Source organism: Nycticebus coucang, chromosome 7 (assembly GCF_027406575.1).
Source record: "Nycticebus coucang isolate mNycCou1 chromosome 7, mNycCou1.pri, whole genome shotgun sequence".
NCBI classification, from domain to species: domain Eukaryota; kingdom Metazoa; phylum Chordata; class Mammalia; order Primates; family Lorisidae; genus Nycticebus; species Nycticebus coucang.
In genome coordinates this window covers 116129564-116148570 of record NC_069786.1, presented here as the reverse complement: position 1 = coordinate 116148570, position 19007 = coordinate 116129564, and the positions used below count along the sequence as shown (strand labels likewise).

The 19007-nt window shown below is 52.2% G+C and overlaps 1 protein-coding gene across 2 annotated transcripts; it reads right to left on the bottom strand.

Annotated features, from left to right (window-relative positions):
- Positions 1-4994: 4994 nt before the first annotated feature.
- On the bottom strand, positions 4995-18730 carry WNT6 (Wnt family member 6). Of its 2 annotated transcripts, none has more exons than XM_053598022.1 (4): positions 18472-18730; positions 8282-8502; positions 7715-8049; positions 4995-6210 (listed from the first exon to the last, which is right to left on the bottom strand). In XM_053598022.1, the coding sequence occupies exons 1-4, from the start codon at positions 18549-18551 to the stop codon at positions 5749-5751; spliced, it is 1098 nt and encodes a 365-aa protein (XP_053453997.1). In that variant the 5' UTR covers positions 18552-18730; the 3' UTR covers positions 4995-5748. The 2 variants fall into 2 exon arrangements, with proteins under 2 accessions (XP_053453997.1, XP_053453998.1); XM_053598023.1 differs by lacking the exon at positions 18472-18730 and adding an exon at positions 8666-8741.
- Between the last annotated feature and the right edge of the window lie 277 nt (positions 18731-19007).

Below are 19007 nucleotides of genomic sequence, written 5' to 3'. Positions count from 1 at the left end.
GGGGTGGGGCAGTGGAGGGGAGCAGTCTGGCTGGACAGCAGGAAAACAGCCAGGGGCAGGAAGCAGACTGCCTCAGCCAGAGCCTTGTTTGACCCCAGCTGCCCCCTGCCCTCCCTACTCTTCCCCACCATGCTGCAGAGGAAGGGACATGGGTAGGGACAAGGTAGGACCAGACTTAGCATAGGACAGAGGCAAGAACCCAGAATGAGAAAGGGCACCAGCAGGCTGGAGCCATGTTCTCATTGGCTGTTGGGAAAACCAAACCGAGGCCTAGAAAGTATTCGGAACAGGTCCGATATGACACAGAGAGGGGTTCATAATCTGGTTGCAGATCGCCTTGCTCCCTGTCCAGTGCTCACACTGACAGTTCCCACGCTTGAGGCATCATATGTATTCCCTGAGGGGAAGCCATTGTGGGAAATAGGGATTCCAGGCCCCACAAAGCTGAATCATCCTTTCCAGGGAGAAGGCCTGGGATTCTGCATTTCTAACCAGTATCCCAAGTGATTTTGGTAGGGCCCACCTTTGAGTAATGTGGCTAATTTAGTTGAACAGCTGATTTTTGTCCTTTGACCTCCGTCTAACAAGGGAGGGTCTCTTTGCTCCCACACTCCACTTTTCATAAAACATAGAGGTGTAATGGAGACAGAAAAGATCTATTCTTTGAAAACCCAGGAGGCAAATAATGATACCCAAGGCTTGCACTCAAGCATAGTTTTGGCCTGATGTCATGAGGGTCTAGGAGTGCCTAAGTCTGGGACATTTCTTCTTAGTCCAGGGAGTGGAGGGTATATGCAAGCACAGAGCATGGGCATGTATATGGATAAGGCCCAGAGAAAGTGTCTGCAGCTAGGGCCTCAGCCCCATATGACCCACACTATGGCCAAGCCCCTATCAGCAGTCTCCAGAACCCGCCCTGGCCCTGCCCCTGCCCTGGCCCTTAGCCCAGTCCCAACCCCCGCAGCCACAGCCAGAGACCACAATTACAGGGGCCACTGGCTGGGGTGGGGGAGCATGGGGGATGAAAGGCAGCTTAGAGAATGGTTCCAGCTGTGGCAGCTCTGGAGGAGGTTGCAAGGAAGGAGGGCTGGGGAGGCACCAGGGTGGGAACAGGTGGGACCCTCACAGCCCCAGCCTAGCCCAGTCCAGCCCTGGCTCAGTCCTGATGCTCAGCTGAAGTCTGTATTAGTGAAGAAGAGAGAGAAAGAGCCCCAGCCCACTGGGGGGCCCTTCCACTGTTATCCAGGTCTTAGGGATCACCTCCCCACCCAGCAAGGTAAGGGGGAACAGCTTGCTGCTTCATCCCCCAAACTCCTAATATGTTTGGTCATTGTAGGGAAAGGGAAATGTTTCCTGAGTCCTTGGCCTCAGGCTGATCTAGCCTTCCACCCAACCTCCTCACCCATCTGCTTGCCTCCCTCCTGTTCCTGATGTGGTCACACACATCTGGGGTGCTTCTGTGCTCTTTTCCCCCATTTCCCCTGTTCCACATGTTCCCCACAACCCCGCCAGCAGGGACCTTGATGGCTTACACTGCATGGGGCTAAGCAGCTGGGTGAGCAAGGGGGGAGGCCAGTGATGGGAGCGCTCTGAGCTGTGCCTCCACCCCTTTCCAAGGCAGCACTATGAGAACACAAGGCTGCCTCTGAGCTCAAAGAGGACAAGGCTGATGGTCCCATTGATGCCTGCTGGACCACGGCATAGAAAGCAGTTCCCAGACTCCCGCCAGGCTTGATCACAAAAGATGGACATTGACTATATGGCTACCAGTTTAAAAATTGAAGTGCACTGTCACAATGTATGAAGATCAGGTACTCATATTTCATGACAGGAAGATTGAAGCTCAGACAGGTTAATTGACTTGACCAGAGTCAAGCATTTTTCACTGTACCGTACTACTTCCTCTGAATTCCTTCTACCTTACTTAGGGTTATGTCAGTTCATAACTGCCCCCATTTCCTTCTGTGGCATCATGGAGGAAAATATCCAGCATCACCCACCCCATCTTCTTCTTTTTTTTTTTTTTAAATTAAGACGAAGGCTGGGCACCAATAGCTCAGTATTTAGGGTGCCAGCTACATGCTGTGGGGCTGCTAAACAACAACAATAATAGGCGGGTGCTGTAGTCCAGCTACTAGGGAGGCTGAGGCAAGAGGATCACTTGAGCCCAAGAGTTGGAGGTTGCTGCGAGCCATGGCATCATAACTCATAGCAACCTCAAACTCTTGGGCTCAAATGATCCTCTTGCCTCAGCTTCCCAAGTAGCTAAAACTACAGGCACCTGCCACAACACCTGGCTATTTTTTTTAGAGACGGGGTCTTGCTCGTGCTCAGGCTGGTCTCTACTGAGCTCAAGCAATTCATCCGCCTCAGCCTCCCAGGGTGCTAGGATTACAGGCGTGAGCCACCGCGCCCGGTTACACCCACCCCATCTTATCACTGTAGGGCCTGACAGTGGTAGAGAGTGTGTCCCAGTCCTACATCAGGGCCAGTCCAGATGTCTCAGGCAATTTAGAACCAAAACTAGCAGCTTAATCCAAGCGACCTACAGGTCTTGCTTCCTTCCAGTCCTACGCTCTCCTATCCACCGCTCTCTTGAGTTCCCCAGGTGTCCTGCAGGTTGTCACTCCCTGTTAGTAAGGAAGCTGGGCTCTGCGTGCCCCCTGGTGGTCTCTTTGAGAAAAGCAGGATCTTTTCTTTTCTTTTTTCTTTTTTTAAAGGTAAGCACATAGCTTTGGGGAAGGCAGAGTTGTGATTATAAACCCTGCCCTCATTGAGCTTCATTTCTCTTTGTGGAGCCCACAGTGTAGTTCCACTCTCCCCCTTGTTAGCATAATCTCCTTTGGTCAAGAGATTCTGAATCCATTTTCTTCATGACTTCCCCAAGGCTGAAGCCTTTGATCTGAGGGAGCCAAGAAACAGGAAGGAAAACCCAGATGCCCCATTCTTCCTACTGAAGCCTGACATTGTGGGACATTGTTGGGGAAGGATGAATATACCGGACACCATGGTTAAGTTCATCTAAGTTCTCGACCTTCCTAATGCCGCAGCCCTTTAATACAGTTCCTGTGGGTTGAGACCCACAGGTTGAGAACCGCTGATCTAAGATGAGTTCCCCTTCCTTTCATTTGAAGAACTCTACTTTCCTCCCTGTGCCCCATTGTTTTAGGATGGCTACCAACCCCAGTCATGGTAATACATCTCCCTGGACACCATTATTGGTTCAGGGTTGGGCAAATGATAAAGCCTAAGTAATCAGGGTCTTCCTTGGGCCTTGTGTTAGAGATAACTGGGAAGGTCACTCTTCTTTTTTGAATCACCAGCTCTAAGAAAGGAGACATAGAGCTGTGGTGAGGAGAAAGGCTCCTGAGGAGAGATGAGGACAGTATTCAAAGAGAGGCAGAAATAAGCACTAACAATAGATGTAAGGGGAATGAAGCAAGGAGACTGAGGTGCTTTCAGCTGTACCTAAATTCAGATTTTACCCCTAGACTTCCAGGTATAAGAGCCATTGATCAATTCCCTTTGGCCTCAACTAAATTTTGGACATCTTCATTTACAATCAGGGCCTGCCCAATACCTGCAAAACACCATCTCTCCCTACTCATTTTCATAGTAACTACCAACTGTTAAACATAAATTTGACACAAATTATTATGTGTCAAATGCTATGTTAAGTGCTTGCATATCTCAAAAAAGAAATCCTTCCAACAATCTTATTAGAGGGTGGGATGGATTACAGTGGCTGCAAATTCTTTGCCACTCCTTCCATTAAGAGGTGTAAGTTATTTCCCCTCCTTTTGAATTTTGGCTGGCGGGCGGTGCCTGTAGCTCAGTGAGTAGGGCACCAGCCCCATATGCCGAGGGTGGCGGGTTCAAACCCAGCCCTGGCCAAACTGCAACAAAAAAAAAAATAGCCGGGCATTGTGGCGGGCGCCTGTGGTCCCAGCTGCTCAGGAGGCTGAACAAGAGAATCGCATAAGCCCAAAGAGTTAGAGGTTGCTGTGACCCGTGTGACGCCATTGCACCCTACCCGAGGGCGGTACAGTGAGACTCTGTCTCTACAAAAAAAAAAAAAGAATTTTGGCTGGCTCTGTGACCTATTTCAACCAAAAATTATAGCAATGCTATATAACTTCCAATACAGGACCCTAAGAAGAGGTTTAGTTTGTAGCTTCTACCTTCAAGCTTGGTACACTCTGACTTCTGAAAGTCAGTCTTAGGTAAGAAGTCCAATTGCCCTAAGGCCACCATGCTATAAGGAAGCCCAATCTAGACCCATAGAGAAAACTGAGATTACCGGAGAGCTCTGAGGTTCTAGAAACATGCATTAGGTCTCTGGCAAAATGTAGCCAGGTGGGTAACTCCAGACATGGAGCAGAGCCATTCAGCCTAGTTCTAACAAACTATGGCCAAAAGAATCCTGAGAAATAATTACTTTGGGGTTGTTAGGCAGCAATGGATAATTGAAACAGGGTGCTATTCCTATTGTATAGGCAAAAAAAAACCTGAGGCTAAGTTGGCCTATGTTATAAACTTCTAGACAGCAGCACCAGCTTCAAACCCAGGGTGCCTGAATCCAAATCTCATGCTTTGTCTTACAGACCATGATGGGGAAGTCACTCCCCATTGCAGTACTTAGGCTGGAGGAAAGCTGGGGGCTCTGAATCCCGGGAGTTGGACTATGCTTTCCCCTTCTCTCTGGAGGAAGATGGGAGCATAAGTTTCAGCTCTGGAAAACCCAGAATTGCTTCTATGTCCCTTCACCTTCACCATCAGCTTCCTGAGAAGAACCAGAGGAAGGAAATATGAGGTTAGGTGCCAAGAGAAACCTAAGGACAAACTTGCTTCCTCTCCCATTAAGTGTGATTAGAATGCTGCTCTGGGCAGTCTTTTCAATGTTAATGGAAGTGAAGCTAGTTTTTATGGTAACAAAATCTGGTGGTGTTAATAACATATTTCCATCACATTATACAGTTTATAAAGTGCTTTAATCCTATGGGCTTGCATGGGCTCAAAATTCTACCCTTCAATTCCCCAGGAGTTAGAGAAACAGACATAATCCCCTAAAAATCAAGACAAGGGTTAGCTCCAGAACTGAACACATCAGAGGCTTCTGTCCCCTTTTCCTAGACCCTCCCTTTCACTCTATCCCTTTAACAAAAAAGAGTTGCTAGTTCTTCCCCACTTGCAGGTCCAGGCCCTGGTAGATGTCTGATAAGAGTGACCAAAAAGAGTGCCAAGGAAAGGTTTCCAGGAGAACCCAACCCAGTTGGAAAGGGACAGGATAGGGACCCAAGCTGATGACCCTGAGATTCTAGTTCCATCAAAGCCACCTCTCTTTACACATTGCTTCTAGAGCCTAGCCCATAGGGGAACAGCCTCCTCCCAAACTGTGGGTCCAGTCCTACTGGTTTAAATATTTTTATTGACACTAAATGCACCCACCCATCGCATAGCTGGCAGTTCTGAGGAGCCTCATATCCAGAGGCTTAAAGACTGACTTCTTTGGTTTCCACCTGGGGGGGCCAAGGACAAGGACAGCCGGTATAATCTCCCTCGGAAACGCCCCAGCGCCTTTGAGGCGCTGTCAGGCGCCCTTGGCCTTTGCAGGCAGCCATAGGTCTCAAGCACCCGTCCGTTTCCAGAGGCCTGGGAGATGGGCTTCGTCAGGGAGAGGCCGGGCCGGGCAGCGCCCCCTGCTGGAGCCCTGAGGTCCCGCAGTTAGTTTAGAGGCCAGGCGACCGGTCAGAGGCAGAGGCTGAGTTCCTTGCGCACGCGGCAGCGGTGGCACTGCACTACGCAGCACCAGTGGAAGCGACACAGACAGTTCTCCTCGAGCTGCACGCTCTCCTGGCGGTGCCCACGGCCGCAGCACAGCAGGTCGCAGCCGCTGAGGTCCGGGGCACTGCTATTGCAGGCGCGGCCACGCGTGCCTGGCGAGCCGGTGCGCCGGTTGGGGGCGCAGAAGTCCGGTGAGTCGGCAGCGTAGAGGAGGTCGGCTCGGCCCGGTGGCTTGAGCGTGCGAACTGCAGGTAGCAGGGCCTTGCCATCGTTGGTGCCCATGACGCGTGAGGCGCCGTGAAAGCGCTCAAGCAGGCGCGCGCCCACTTCGCGGAACGGGGGCAGCTTCTGCCAGCAGGTGCGCAGCGCACAGGAGCCCGACAGTCCGTGGCACTTGCACTCGGTGCGCGTATGGCTACGCACGGCCTGCGAGGAGCAGAGGGGCGCGTGGATGCGGTCAGAGGAGGGACAGAAAATAAGATTGGGAATAGGGTGTACAAAAGAGAGGAAAATACAGACCAAAAAAACCCCGCAAGGTGGGGTGCAGGCATCACGAAAGTGACAATTCAGAAGGAAGGAGGAGGAAGAACGAATGATAAGGATGGAGGAGTAAGAGAAGTGGGGCGTGGGAGGGCAGTATGTAGCACAGAGATCCCAGGATCCAAAGCCAGGGAGCAGGGGAGAAAGCAGAGTGGACAGCAAGGGGAAGATTCTGGAGGAGGGGGAGAGGTGGCAGCTGTGAGCCTAGCCCTCCTGCCAGCCTGGCCCCCTCATGGCCTCAGGCAGGGCTGAGCAGAGACTCAGAGCCAGCTGCCTGGGCTGGGCGTCTGTCTTCTCCACCCCTCTCCAACTTTCCCCAACAGGTATGTGGGCCTGTCTGGACATTCCTCTTCAGCACCCCCACCCCCATGCCTCGCGCCCCAAACCCTAGAGGACACAGGGTGTGTGTGGTGGTGCCACTGGAGGACCCTAGAACTGAGGCATAGTGTGCAAGAGACCCCACTGAGAATGCACTACAGAGAAGGGATCCAGAAGTCCTCCCCCTTATTTGCTGTTTATCTCAAGCTGAGGTCAAAGATTCACAACCCTACTAGAGATTTATGAGTTAGATGACCCAGGAAAATCATCTCTGGAAGCTTAGAGCCTGAGGGCCAACTTGACCTACAGGCATGTGCCCTCCTCTCACTCCCTGACATCTCCCCTAAGCCCTTCCTGGAACCTGAGTTGCTCCTGGCCGCTAAGCAAGAGCTCCTGGAGCCCTCCTCATGGCAGAGAAGGGGAGAGAGGCTGCCTTAGCTCTGAGCAGGTGAGACCTGGTGAGGGGCAGCCAGCTGGCAAGGGCATCAGTTACAGCTGTGCTGGCCTTTGCCTGACCCCCTCCCACCTCCACTAGAATTGGCTTCTTGTCCTTCACTCCCTTTCAAGCCCCATTGCCCTTCAGGGCTGTTCTAGTGCTTTCTAGACCTCCCTTACTCCCTCCTGGCTTCCATACCTCCAGGCCCAGACCTTTGTCCCAACTTCTCTCCTGTTTTTCATCCACATTCTTGCCTCCCCCTTCCCCTGCCTCTCATCCCTCACGCCTCCCCTTCCCCTGCCTCAGCACCCCAAGCTTTGCTTCACTTGTCCTGTTTCGAATCTAGCGCCTACCTCCCTTGGGTCCCTACAGGCCCTCAGTACTATTTTCTGAGTATTCTCTCCCCACTCTGCTCACTGTACCACCCAGCATCAAGCCTTCCCAGATGCCCAATTTGCCCATTTTCTAGGCTGTGTGCCTCACCTTCCCGCATATCCATCCATGCTCCCAGCCAATGTTCCCTGCCCCTCAGCCCCTGCTCACTCCCACACACATTAACACACCCCTACACCCACACACCCTCACTAACAACCAACACTTCCACACACCCTCTTACACTTTCCTGCCCATACTCACCAGCCGGCCCGCCTCGTTGTTATGCAGTTGCACCAACGCGCGGATGTCTCCGCGTCCTCGCTTGTGCTGCGCGTCCATAAAAAGCCTGGACTTCTCATCCCCGAAGTCCACGTCGTCGCCGCAGCCTCCCCACTCCCACGCAGCGCTGCCTTCCGGGGAGCTGTGGGGGCCGGGCGGGCCTGGGGTGCCATACAGGCCAGAGGGCCGGGGCAGGGTACGCCCGCGGGGCGCCTGGCAGCCACACTGCAGCAGCTCGCCCATGGAACAGGCCTGCGTCACCGCGTGGCTAGCACCCGCCGCGGTAATCGCAAACACAAAAGCTGTCTCCCGAATATCTGCGGATACAGGGAAGGGCAGTCAACGGCAGGACCACGGCTGTGGCCGACACATGCGGTGACGGAGCCGGGTGGCACCGCAGTTAGGGCCTGGGAGACAGAATCTGGAGCAGGGTGCACAGACCCCAGTGGAGAGGTGGGGTTCAGGCAGCCTCCCCAAACCAGCTCCCAGCTCCTCCGGTCCCCCAGTGAAGAGAAAGCAGGCCCGCTCCTGTCACCTCCCCACACTGACCCTGCTGCAGGATTCGGCCAAAAGCCTTGCTGTGGCTGGAGCAGTTCCAGCGGCGGAATCTGAACTGGAACTGGCACTCTCGCACCCCCAGCCGTGCACCCCGGGCCAGCTCTGCCACCACTTCTGGCTCAGCCTGGCACAACTCAGCCTGCCGCCCAGCCAGCCGCCGTGCCTTCCTGCAGATGCTGGTAGGGTCCATGACCAGGGGGCTGCCCACAGCCCTGGGGAGCAGAGAACATCAGGTTAGGGATATGACCCTCCCCAAATAAAGGATTTAGGATGGAGGGGAGGAAGGCCCAATTCACTCAGCCCACAGCAAAAGCTGTGTCATGTCTCACCACCCTATCCCCTACTAAGCTTGAAATGCCTGTGTGGTTCTCTTACCATTCTGTGACTGTGTCCCCTCTTAACAAGATTCTAGACTAAATCTTGAAAATTGCTATAGACCAAGGAATCAGTCTTATCCTTCTGTGCACTTCTTCTTTTTTTTTTTTTTTTTTTTTTTTTTGTAGAGACAGAGTTTCACTTTATGGCCCTCGGTAGAGTGCCGTGGCCTCACACAGCTCACAGCAGCCTCCAACTCCTGGGCTTAAGCGATTCTCTTGCCTCAGCCTCCCAAGCAGCTGGGACTACAGGCACCCGCCACAACACCCAGCTATTTTTTGGTTGCAGTTTGGCCGGGGCCGGGTTTGAACCCGCCACCCTTGGTATAAGGGGCCGGCACCTTACCGACTGAGCCACAGGCGCCGCCCTGTGCACTTCTTCTTTAATAAATTCTTATAGGAATTTGACTCAAGGTGAAGGCAACTGGCCAGGTAGGCCAAGGTTAAAATTCAACAGGCCTGGCCCAAAAGGGAGACAAGGAAAAAATTAGCAGAAGAAAAACAAGAAGGCTGTGAAGGAAAGAAAGTATGTGTCACAGAGACACCAAAGAAAAGTAGACAGTGTCAGGGAAGCATCAGGTCCTAGTGGACCACATGCTGGATAAGTGTCAGCTTAACAGACTTAATAAAAGATGGAGGCAATTCCAGGGAGATAGAATGTCATGAAATTAACATGGCTAGAGAATGGAACTGCTAAAGAAAGTCTGTACACCTTCCTCTAGTCCAAGTTTCTCCTGTAAAATGGGCTGGGCTTTGATCTCTAGGGTGGGGGCCCTCCCACACTGATAACCTCTGTTTCTCTTAACTAGAAAGCAGGAGGAAGGAGTTATGGACCAAGTCTCTGAAGGGTTTTGGGGAAACAGGTGACAGTGACCCTTCTCCTGTTTCAGGGTCATTGGCCTTCCCAGAGCAGGATGGCAAGGAGACAGCCCAGTGCACTGGGGTGACATAAGTGATTGGGGAAGGGGGATGATGTTTGCCTTGGTAGGTGATGACTTCATGAGAAGTTCCACAAACTGTCAGAAATCCCTCCTTCTCCTGGCCTAAGGAGAGAGGGGCCAGACCCCAGAAGGTTAAGTCAGCTAGAGATTCATACCTAGGAAGAATGGCTTTAAGCTGATTGCTTCTATCCCAACATTTAGCTGGGATCCCTGTCTTGGAGGAATAAGTGGGCAGAGTACTTGGGAACCAGCAGTAATTTAAGACCACCCAAAAACCCTCCTGCAAAAGGCGGAAAAAGGACGCAGGACAGGGAGAGGCGGCAACAGGAGATAGCGAATGCAGAGAAGAATGGTGATAGTAAATGGTGCCAAAGGTCAAGGTGGCCTACTTTTCAGTTTTGTTTTAGTGCATATCCGTTCCACTGTCCCCATTTGCTCCACAAGTACAGGCTGCCCAGGCATGTTCTGGCCCCACAACAATGAAATGTAATGGTCTTAAACAGCAGCAAGAGGAATTTAGGTCTTAAAGGAGAACTCTCAATACTGAGGAGTGAGATGCTTAGAGGTAGTTGCAGAAAGATGTATAAGCTCAGTCCTTCAAGGTTTACTACTACTCCCCACATACACACATGATCAGGTTGCTGTCATCATCCCTACCCAAGTAGTTCAGAAACTAGACATCTCTCCTCAGTGGAGAGACTTACAGCACAGACCTTCTTTCCATCTCAGGACCTGCTTAGCACCAGTTCCTGTCTCTCCCCAATCTAGAGAAATAACAATGGAAGGAGCAGTGGAGAATGCGCTGGAGTAGGTTCCCAAAGGCCCAGGGACTTTGATAGTTGATCAGTCTTTCTGGATTTATCTATCTATATATCCCAATTCATTATAGAAAGTATTTGAGGCAGCTGCCAGCGTGATTGTACAGAGTCAGTAGACAAGACTATGAGCTTCTTGAGAGTTAAGTCTGTCTTATTTTCCTTTGAATTCCCTGGCTGATTTTAGGTACCTAATTCATATTATGAAAATGTTCATATTGTGAATTATGTGTTATATACGAATAATATATATAGTATATTATACTACAATGAACACCATTTAATACATGTTTTTGAATAAATTAATGAGTCATCTGGGGAGAAGGTTCTTATTTGAGCCCAAACCCTTGTCTACATGTTATTTCATGACTTCTAATTTGTTTCCTCAGACATTTTCTTTTCCCTTTGGAAAAGGGATTTGAAGGCAAGGAATAAGTCCTCTCTGAAGTTGTCTGTCTCCTCTCCTAGACTTGTATATCTAGGACACCACTTGGGAGTCCAGTACTCTGCAAATTCATCTTCCTACCACCCCTGCAGCTAAGCTCCCCAGTCTCCTCCTCAACCCTGCCCTCTGCTAACTCCCTGCTTTCCCAAGGTTGACTGGCCTTATCTTCCCAAGGTTACTCTGCCCCATCCTTCTCTTCTCCCTCCTCCTCTAGGAAAGCAGGAGGGACTGGGGACAAGCAAGGGAGAAAAGGCAAAAACCTCTTGACCTTGTCTTCTTCCCAGGGGCTAGAGACAGGGGAGGAATCATGAGGAATAGGAAGGGCAAGGCCTGTCAGGAGGTGGCGTTGGGGATGAGGGGCTGCCCCAGAGCCAGTTCCTGGTCTGGGTCTGGCTCCCTAGGCTGGCTGGCTGCCTGGGAACTAGACTTGTTTACGAGCTGATTAGGAGGAGGATGGGCAGTAGTAGCAGCTAGAATCCCAAGGGACCAGCTCATTCCCTGCCCTCCTGTCCTCTCTCCCATCCTAAGTACATAGGAAATGAAGCTCCAGAAGAGGCATGGCAGGGGGCATTGGGCAAAACACCAAGTCTTGCTTCTGAACGCTCTTTTCCATCAGCTCTGTGTGACCTGAGCCACTCTGGGCAAGTCAGCTCCCTTTCGGATTTCAGAAAAATGAAAAGTTAGCAAGAGAGGCTTATGTACACCCTTTAACTTTAACATTCAACTCCACATCAAGTAATAAATCCCCCACCTGCCCTCTCTGTTTACCTCCCCTCCTTCATTTCTTTCTGCTTCCTTAGAGAGTGAAGTCTGCTTTTTGCACTTCTGGGTCTGCACTGGCCTGGGATCAGCCCAGAGAAGATGGAGCACAGTAGTGGTAGGAAATGTATGGTAAATAGGATCTGATCAAGCAGCCATTCCCAGGCATAGAAAAACTGAGGCCAGACCTAAAAGAAATCAGCATGTGGAGAAGAAAGGACAGCATAGTACTGGTCATCCTAATTGATTGGCCTGCACCAAGATCTCCGTCCCAAGCACCATAGTCGGTAAGATCAATGGCATTGGGGCCAGACAGTTCCTACTGGCAACATGTAAACCTAAGCCCTGGAGGCCCCAGGGTGCTGCCCTAACCTACCTTTCTATCTCAATTCAGAGGGCCAAAGAGAATGCCAGAGACCGTCAAGTCTAGCCCCACCACCTCACCCTCGTTATGCCAGGGAGCAATATGAAAGGAGAGGTGACAGAATGCTCCACTTAATGAAAGGATCCCCATTGCAAGAAAAATCAGGTGGATATTTAAAATACCCAAGAAGTCTGGAGGGAAACAACAGGTGGCCTGTCACACCATCCCCCCACATATCTTCTTACTCCTAACAAGGTTGCCTAACTCTGAATCTATCCCAGATCACACCACAAAATTTCTAGACTCAGAGCCATCCCTTTTGTACCCCTTAAGTCATCAAATTTTAGCCAGCATCTCCCCAAGTTCACCTCTGATCCCACTTGCCCTGAGGAACCTCTAGGCCCCAGACTGCACCAATAGCCCCATCACTCCAGCTGTCACTCATTTTGCCCATGCTTGTTATCCTGCCAACAGCATAATTAACTGTTCTTGTTTGCTTGTTTTCTCTCTCCAATTAGGTATAAAGCTCATTAAAGACAAAAATCTCACAAGTGGGCATGATGTCAATGGCAGAGTACACTCAGGGCTTTTGAGGCCCATCAGCCTTGGGTTTGGATCTGTCCTTTACTTTTTCTGTGATGCTGAATGAGTCCCTAGCATGTGAAATTGGCATTTAGCATTTGTTGGATGGATGATGAGACTTAACTTTCTGAGCCTCAGCTTGCTCCACTGTAAAATGGAAATAATACCTTCTTACTTCCCAGGTTACATACAAGAAGGACCTGGCTTGAACAACTGTTTTTCATCTTCCCACTAATACCATTATGCACATTTTGGGTCTGCACAGTGCAGGACAAACAGGTACAGACAGCATTTGTGGATTGCTGATAATACCCTTTGCTCCAATTTTCTGCCCTTACTTCTCAGCATGGAGCTCTGTGTCCCCTCCTCCTCCTACTCCATCTAGCCCTGCTCATGGACCAGATGCACCCAGAGGACCCCCCTTTTCCCAGGAGGCACTCTTGGTGGGGATTATTGAGACAGAAGAGGTCACAAGCCCTTTGGATACTCAGCCTTCTCTGAGAGTCTTATAACTGGCCTCCTTCTATTTCTCCACCCCTACTCCCAAGGTCCCTAGACTGACCCCACCTCCCAAAAGCCAGAAGAGGGAGGCCTGAGCCCTGGGGCTGTGGGTGGGGGCTGCATAGGGTGGGGGAGGTGGGTGGTGGAGAAGGGGAGAAAAATGTTGCCTGACTGCTGCTGAGGCGGCTAGGCCCGGGCCTGTGCCCGCCAGCCTGTCCTGTCCTGCTCTGTCTAACTCAGTAATTATGGCTCCCCTCCCCCAGACCCTACCCCCTACCCAACCACCACATCAAAGCCAGTGATGCCCCAGCCCATTAACCCCTGCCTCCCCACTGCCCGCCAGTGCCCCTAAACTACCCTGCCCTACCTCCAGCCCAACTTGGTTCCCTCTGTCCTTCCTCACACTTCTCCCTCATCACTCCTAGCAGAGGCAGGGGCTTCCCCTCCCAGACAGACGTTGCTGTGCACTGGGCTTCTACTGGTCAGGGCTGTGGGAGCAAAGGAATGGGCAGATGGGCTTCTGCCAGATGCCTGGAGGAAACTGTTATTAGCCTTCTGCTTTCCCAGATTGGGGTGCAGGCACCCTCTGAGGGCGGGAAGGGACAGCAAGCAGAAGAAGCACGTGGAAGGCCCCATACCCCTTTTCTGATCCCCCACTGTACACAGGGATAAGTGCAGTGTCAGCCTCAGTCAGTCCTCAGCTACCAACATTCTGAGTGGCCTTGAACAAATCACCTCCTATCCCTGGGCTTGCTGCCCTCACCAAATAGGTGAGAATAGATCAGGCAATTTCTAAGTCCTTTCTGGATCTAACTTCTGAATTAATAGAGGGCTCAGAGCTGAAGGAACTAGCCCAACAGGCCAAGATGGAGAAGGGGAAAGGCTTCCCAGAGACCTTTCCTTCAGCTCCTCCTGCGGCAGTTCTGGGGAAGCCCCAGGTGGCACCCTGCCCAACCAGGAAGGAGGGCACAGGCCAGAGGGTCTGTCCACAGAGGACAGGCGCCTGCGGTCCCTGAGTGCCTCCTGCTCTGGCTGGCGGTCCCTGTTGCCAGTCTGCCCATGGCCTGGCTGCCTGCCCTGCCTTCGCCTCATCCCCTCCACAGCTGCGTTTCTCCATCAAAGTGCACATTCTGGAATCTCCCTCTCTGGGCCTGGTGATCAAGCCTCCCACTGACCTCCCCAGACCAACTCCTGGCTTCCGATGAGAATGAAGCAGGAGGGGGCTGCACCCCCCAGGAAATGTCACAGTGCCAGGACTCTGGTGGGCTCAGGGCATGCTCTGGCCTGGATCAGGCCAGCCTCCTATTGCCCCTGCCCTTTTCTGCTCACAGCCCCATTGTCTCCCTCCAGGGGAAGCTGCCAAGGCGGAAGCCTGGAGGGGGGAATGGATGGCCACCCCACCCCACCCCACCATGGAGCTTGGCAGGGGCCACTAACAGGACAGCCCGTGAAGAGTCAAGGGTGCTATATAAAGACAGGATGGGAAAGGATGGCCAAGCCCAGCTGGGGGTGGGAGTGGCAGCTGGAAAACCTGGGTGTCATAAAGATGCCTGGGACCTTTCTTCCTGCGTCCCTTGGGGCCAGAGATGAGGCTACCCTCAGCCTCTTGCTCCTGTTTCCTTTCCATAAGTGATGGGGGAGGAGAGTGAAAGGCAGGAAGGGATGGGGGAAGGGAGTGAGATCCAAGATGTTTTCCCTAGTGGAACAAGGAGAGGGCTAATTTCTTTCATAAAAAATATAAAACAGGGCGGCGCCTGTGGATCAGTGAGTAGGGTGCCGGCCCCATATGCCGAGGGTGGCAGGTTCAAACCCAGCCCCAGCCAAACTGCAACCAAAAAATAGCCGGGCGTTGTGGCGGGCGCCTGTGGTCCCAGCTACTCCGGAGGCTGAACAAGAGAATCGCTTAAGCCCAGGAGTTGGAGGTTGCTGTGAGCCGTGTGACGCCACGGCACTCTACCCGAGGGCGGTACAGTGAGACTCTGTCTCTACAAAAAAAAAAAAAAAAATATATATATATATATATATAAAACAGCCGGGCACGGTGGCTCACGCCTATAATTCCAGCACTTGGGAGACTGAGGTGGGTGGATTGCCTGAGCTCACGAGTTCGAAACCAGCCTGAGCCAGAGCGAGACTCCATCTCTAAAAAATAGCCAGGTGTTGTGGCAGGCACCTATAGTCCCAGCTACTTGGGAGGCTGAGGCAAAAAGATCACTTGAGCCTAAGAGTTTGAGGTTGCTGTGAGCTATGACACCACAGAACTCTACTGGGGACAAGAAAGTAAAACTCTGTCTCAAAAAAAAAATACATATATATATATATATATCAGAAAAAGGAAAGATAGAAAGTGAGCTATTTTCTATAGCCACTGATTGAAGGTATAAATAAAGATGGGTCAGTTGTTGTAAAGATCTTCCTGAAGACAACAGGCAATAGGAGAGTAGGGCACAGAGTGTGTGTTGGGGGAGCTGGTGACCAGGAAGCCATGGTTTCTCCCTCTCTGCCTCACTCCCAAAACAGGGTCTGTGAGGGTCACAGCATAGGCTGGAAGGCCTGAAGGTGCTAGGCCTGGGTAACCTGGGGTCCAGCTATTTTTCTGGCTGCTGTTGGAGTTCTGATCTGGCCAGGACTCTTTAAGAAGCATGGAGAAGTGGGCCAGCAAGCAGGTGCTAGACATCAAGGAACAGCCTGGAAGCCCCTGGTGGAAAGCACCTAGCTGAAATGACAGTGGAGGGAGGGTATGGGGAGAGTGACAGGAGGCTCAGGCCAAAGGAATGCTTGGTCCAGCCTAACAGCCCAAACCTGACCTTAGAGGACAATGGTGGGATGAGGCAGGGACAGGAGTGTAAGCAGAGTGGAAGATCCTGGGGAGGGGAGTCTGAGCTCAGACCAAAGAGATGAAACGCTAGACCAGCAGTTCTCAACCTGTGGGTCACAACCCCTTTGGGGATTGAACGAGCCTTTCACAGGGGTCGCCTAAATACATCCTGCTTATCAGATATTTACGATTCATAACAGTAGCAAAATTACAGTTATGAAGTAGCAACAAAAATAATTTTATGGTTGAGAGTCACCACAAAATGAGGAACTGTATTAGAGTCGCAGCATTGGAAAGGTTGAGAACCACTGTGTTAGACTGAGAAGTGTGAGGAAGCCAAGGCAGGCAGGAGAGGCGCCTGTGAGAAACACACACCTTATCACCTAAGCCTCTCACTCTTCACCCCACTCCCCCTGCAGCTGTGGCCATGAAGGCCTCTGTGTTCTCCCACACCTGCCCTCTTCCCCTCCTCCCCTATTCCCTACTTCTCAGCTTCAGGGTCAGTCTCCAAGCGACCAGACCCCTCTCCCTTGGCTTGGCTCCCACCCAGTGGTCTTTCCTGAACCCCCACAGATAAAACCCCCCAGAAAGGATAATCAACTGGTAGTTCAAGAACACTCCACAAAACTATCTCCAGCACCTATACTGTCCTGGGCCTTGAGGGTCCTAAAGATGAAACCTCTGCCCTCCAGGAGCAAGTCAGAGAGAGACTCAAAAGGAGATGATTATTAGTAAAATGCAGTCACTAGCACAGTTGCCCAATATGTGAGGTACAGTGGGAGCACAGAAAAGGCAAAGAAAGGAGGACAAAGGGACTGCTTCACGGAGGAAGTGGTATTTTAACTGTAAGAATAAGAACAATTAGGACATATGAGGAGGGAGGGAAAGGAATACAATGGCCATTAGGAAGGGACCCTGTCCCCACACCTTGAAAAAGGGCATAGTTAGGAAACGTGTGTATGAGGGTGATGAGAAAGAGATCTCTTTACAAAGTTTTGCTTGGGACCCTGCATTTTAAACTGAAACGAATCACCCTTTTCACTCCTGGGGACCCTAATCAAGGGAAGCTGGGTTATGAAGAGGGCACTACATTGACTGAGTACCTCCTAGCCTTCCCAGGAAGCTTACCAGTTAGAGAGGCTATCATCCCTACTCTACAATTGAGACTAAGAAGTGGGGAAGGAGGATAAGTGACTTGCCCAAGGTCACAGATTTATTTATTTATTTTAATAATATCATATATCTTTAATGATGTAAGGTTACAGATTTAATGGTTAGATCTGAGGTCTATTTCAAAGCTGCTACTGCAATATACTAACCTAGGATAAAGGATATATATTCCCTAGATGGGACTTAGGTCGTCCTCGATTTGGCCCCTCAGTGACACCCTGTGAGACACATCTCCCGCATCAGGAAGGAGGAAAGATCGCTGCCCGCGGCTCTTGGTGAGGGCATCCTACTTTCTATCTCCCTAAAAGAGAGAGAGGCATTTGCCTCTTCCAAATCCCTGGAGTGGGGGAGGAGCGGAGGGTAAAATTCCAACCAATCACGTAGCGAGATGCAAATAGCCAAGCTCCTGTCTTTTTAGGATTGGCTGATCAGTCGGCGCTATTGTCCAAATCCCTCCTCTCTAAACACTGCGCTATTTCGAGTGAGTGTTTGAGGCTCTGGAGACTAAGGAGGAAAAAAGCTTTCGGGATCTGGATCTCCGAGCTATCCCAGCTGGGCACCCACCTACCCTCTGTCCCAACCCCCAAGACTCAGAATTCCCTCAGTCTTTCACTGCCTAGGTATCTGCTGTACCTAAGGCCAGGTCCAGGGGCCAGGTCAGGGAAGACGCTCCCATCCCTTGGCTGGCCAGGCCTCTCTCTTTCACCAGAAGGCTCCCCAGTTCCATATCTCACCCGCTGCACATTTTTTTCATTCATGATCCCCACGCTTGGAGAGGGCTGGGCACCCTGGTCACTTTCCTGCCTTTCCTCTTCTTCCTTGCCCCAGGAGGAGGAGATGGAGAAGCCAGGGTCCTGACTCAGTTTCCCTTTTACATTCCCTTTCTTGCCTGCATAGCCATCTCTGAAAGAAGCCCAAGAGAAGCTGGTGGGTTTCTGAGCAAAGTGGGGCAGTGAAGGGGCAGCTGTCTGTGGCTTCTGAACTTGTTCCTCTCTTTTCTTCAAATCTAGCTTCCTACCCTAAATCCAGGGCCTCCTCACACACTCTTTTCCTGATATCTGTCTCCCTGGTAGCGCTTTCCTACCTACACTCCAATTCCTGGTGACCTGGACTGAGTACATAATTTGCAGGGAAGGGGCAAGGGCATGGGGGAGGGGCGGGAAGAGGAAACAACAGAATGTGCCAAGGATTAGGAACATCTAAGTAGGAGTTTAGAAGTGTCTCAACGGAGGTCGGGAGCAGAGCTGCACGCGCCTCTGCCTCGCGCCCCCGCACTGCTGCCCGGAGGCTGGGCTCAGCCAGCAGGTAGAGCCCAGAGGCAACAGGAGCACGTTGCGGAACTCCCCACCGGTCCCGGGATCCCAAACCTAAAGTTTCCAGAGCCGCGCAGAACAGCGGGACGCAGGACTCACCACCACAGTCCGTCGACGTGCGCCGGACACAGGAGCAGCAGCAGCAGGAGCCCGAAGCGGGAGGGCACGGGTGGCAGCATCTTGACTGTTCTACTGCCTGCGAGAGTGGGCAGTGGGTACGGCCGCGGGGCTAAACCGTGCGCGTGAGGGTCCGGGCTTCAGGGCTAACGCGACGGCGGCGGCAGCGGGGGGGAGGCGATAGCTTCGCCGGCGGCGGGGGGGCCCATCGCGGGCGAGGAGGGCGCGGCGGAGGCGGAGAGCGGACGGGGCAGCCAGCGCCTGTGTCTCCTGCGGAGCTCGCTCGGGAGAAGAAATCAGAGCCGGGGGCGGGGGTGGGAGGGGAGCGAGGCCCGGGCGGGGGCGGGGGGCAGAGGGGTGGCAGTTGCGACAGTCAGGCGGCGGGACTCTCGGGAGCAAGCCGTGCGCCCCGGGGCGGCGGGTAGGGAGCGCAGCTGAGGGCGGGAGCAGGGTGCCGGGGCGGGGCCCGAGCGCGCTCGTGGCTGCCGGACCCGCCCGCCTCACCCTTTGCCTCGCCT